Raw genomic sequence first — 3,295 nt, 5'->3', positions numbered from 1 at the left:
GTCCTTGGGTAAGTAAAATACAACATTATGATTATCGCCACCACTAGACTACTTCTACAGTATTTACTGTATTCTACTTTATGAGTAATTATTTTACTCCAAATGGTGAAACCAAGCGAGTGGCCTGTCTCCCCACCTCCAGTGCTGTTCACCATATCTACTCCATCAACTCCCATTGGCTTTATCCACCCTCCTTCAAGGTCAGTTTGTGTAGATATGCCCATATCTGAGTAAGAGCATTCCTCACAGTTGTTTTGAGGTCGACAGATCTATTTCCACTGTTGCCTGTCTGGTCCAGTGGCCTTTTGGGGTTTCTTGGGTCATGCCTAGGCCTTCTTGGATGACCCCTGGGAGTTTAACTGCTCTGAAAATAAGGATGCAGTTGCATATTCTTGAACAGGCTGCTTCGCTTTTTGACAATGTCCAGTTAAGTGATCGCTGCAGGTAAGAGGACCGTCAGTAATTGATGAAACAGATGGGCAAACTACTGCAATAGTGTTTGTTGCACTCTGTGTCGCTGCCTGACTATCCACTATGGTGTCACCTGCAGCCTGACCACTGCATTCATTTTGAGCGATGTTGACTTGTGTCTGGGAAACCAAGAACTGATTGTTTTCCTGGAAAGCCCGAATTTCTTGATCTTTATCGCTGAGCAACTGTTCTAGCAGCTGGACATCATTATCCCATGGTTTCTCCATGAATTGTGACTTCTGCACTCTGTCATTCAATTGCTCAATTTCTAACTTCTGGGATGTTATAATCTCTTCTTTGGTTTCTGCTTCCCTTTTAAGATTGTTAACTTCTGATGTCAGCTCAGTGATGATGTCTAGAGTGCGCGTCTCGGATGACATGGGTTGGATATGACGACTCTTTTCTTTCAATGGTGTCAACTCTTCCTGCAAATTTTTGAATTTCTTTTTATAGAAGTCCAGCTCTGCTTTTGCAGCAACCAACTCCTGTGTCACCTCTTCAAAGTGTGAAGCTTTCTCTTGCTCGCTGTCAACAAGTCTCTTAAGGAAAGCATTTTCGTCTGTGAGGACTGAAATATACTTTTCTTCTTCTTTCAATGTGTCAGTCATTTGTTGAATGGTATCTTCAAATTCTTTGGCTTGGTGTTTGTACTCTAATTCACTTGCAGTCAATTCAGAACTCAGGAATCCATTCTGTTCTTTCAATGTGTCAATTTGTTTGCCCATCGCTTCCTTCATACTTTCAAGTCTCTTCTTATATGCTTTTACAGTGTCCTCATTGTCGCTTGACATTGCCAGAATGGTCTTAACACAATTGGAACTATTTTGTGATTTTAAGATGAACAGTAAAAGTCACAGAATATGCTCTCTAAGAGAGGGTTTACTCAAAGCATTTAGTAATTATCCATTTTTCTAGTGAAAATATCAAAACTGTAATACTGAATTAAATGTTAAAGTGGTATAAAAAATTGTAGTATTTAAAGCCATCTGCTTTTAAAAAATTGTAAATTTATCCTTTTTGACAATTTTTAAAGGATAATTCATCTCATTCACACACATTCTTGAAAATGTCATGATTAAAGGTCAAAACTTGATGATTGATGTATTGTTTTGAGGACCTGGATGCATTTGAAGGTTTGGGGATCATATCTGATTGGTTCTTTACTATTTCAAAGTGCCTCTCTAGGCCAGTCCTTAAAACAATGTTTAGGGGTCATATCTAAGTGGTCCCTTAAAAAGATTAAGGGACACATCAGGGTGGTCCCTGAAAGTTTCAAGGACTCATCAGGGTGGTCCCTGAAAGTTTCAAGGACTCATCTGGGTGGTCCCTGAAAGTTTCAAGGACTCATCCGGGTCGTCCCTGAAAGTTTCAAGGTCACATTAGGATAGTCCTTGTAAGATTCAGGGACACCTCAGGTTGGCCCCTGAAAGTTTCAAGGACTCATCTGGGATGCCCCTGAAACTTTCAATGTCACATAAGAGTGGTCTCTAAAAGATCCAGGGACACATCAGGGTGGTCCCTGAATGTTTCAAGGACTCGTCTTGCAATGGCGGTCTTTGAAAGTTTCAAGGTCACATTAGGATAGTCCCCGAAAGTTTCAAGGTCTCATAGTCTCAGTCATGTTCACGCTACGATCACAGTTGCTGACATCATTGTCGAGATCGGGAACAGCAATGTCACTCCACAAAGGACCATGGTAACAGACATCAAATTCATCGGCGATATCCAGTATTCCGTTGCTTTCCATGTAGTCCTGTCATTAAATAATTGGGGTAATGGACGTCCTACATTCAGAATCGGTAACCTTTCCCGATGAAGGAATTAGTGCAGTGGACAAAATTCATTCGAACGTCGCGCCGTTTACACACTCGACTTGAAACAATGCAGAGTCTCACAACAATGTGACCCGTGACCTTTACTATGTTAATTAGCAAGGACCATATTAGTTGGTGTACGATTCGGTGTCTCGCTTAACGAGAAAAGTATCATTGACTACATCTCCAAATTAATCATGAAGACTGTAACATACAACCACAGTATTTAAAATAGTGGGAAAACTTTACAGCATATAGGAGCAACGTGTACCTTACCAGGACCTTACACAATCGTGCGATGCGCCCTAGCTAGGTATCCCTGTTGTTTAAAATGAATATGCCATCATGAAAGGATTGTTTGCAAATTGTTTACTGTTCAGACCTGAAGTGAATTTATTCAAAGTTGGTACAAGGACATTGACTTATCTTATACATATGTAAGTCGTTTTGTTTCACGATATGATCCAATATGGTCACATGGTGGCAATTTTGTTGTTTTTTTATGTCAGAGCTATAACTCTGGCAAGTCTCAACTGATTTTATTAAAGTCGGTACATGAACATTGACTTATGTCATACGTATGCATGTTGATTTTTTAGACGGTAGGATCAAATATGGCTGTACAAGGACATTGACCTATTTCATACATATGCTCGTCAACTTGTTTCACAACAAGTAGCAGTATCATGTAAATTATTTAAGTTTCGTAATTAGACTGATATGTCAAGAATAGTGCATCAAAGTTAATGAAACGTGGCACAGATGTTAAGCTCACATTGCTTTAACAGTGAAAAGACATTTATCAGTGTCATTTTAATTAATTTGTAATTGCATATGTAACGAGCTTTGCTAATAAGGGTGACATATCCACAATAACTGCGTCAAATTTGATGAAACTTGATACAGATGTTCATCTCATAGTATTGCAAATACTTCATCAAACTTTATGAAATATAGTACGGGTGATAATCTGTCAGTGTTAGGATAGTATGCAAAAATGTTTGGCAACA

The 3,295-nt window shown here is 39.3% G+C and overlaps 1 protein-coding gene across 1 annotated transcript; it reads right to left on the bottom strand.

The window, feature by feature from the left end:
- Positions 1-326: 326 nt before the first annotated feature.
- Positions 327-1,262, bottom strand: LOC139128630 (probable DNA double-strand break repair Rad50 ATPase). The gene has a single exon (XM_070694370.1). The coding sequence runs from the start codon at positions 1,260-1,262 to the stop codon at positions 327-329; it is 936 nt and encodes a 311-aa protein (XP_070550471.1).
- Positions 1,263-3,295: the final 2,033 nt, after the last annotated feature.

This window comes from Ptychodera flava, unplaced genomic scaffold, assembly GCF_041260155.1.
Source record: "Ptychodera flava strain L36383 unplaced genomic scaffold, AS_Pfla_20210202 Scaffold_62__1_contigs__length_770838_pilon, whole genome shotgun sequence".
NCBI lineage: Eukaryota > Metazoa > Hemichordata > Enteropneusta > Ptychoderidae > Ptychodera > Ptychodera flava.
This window is presented reverse-complemented; position numbering and strand designations above follow the sequence as displayed.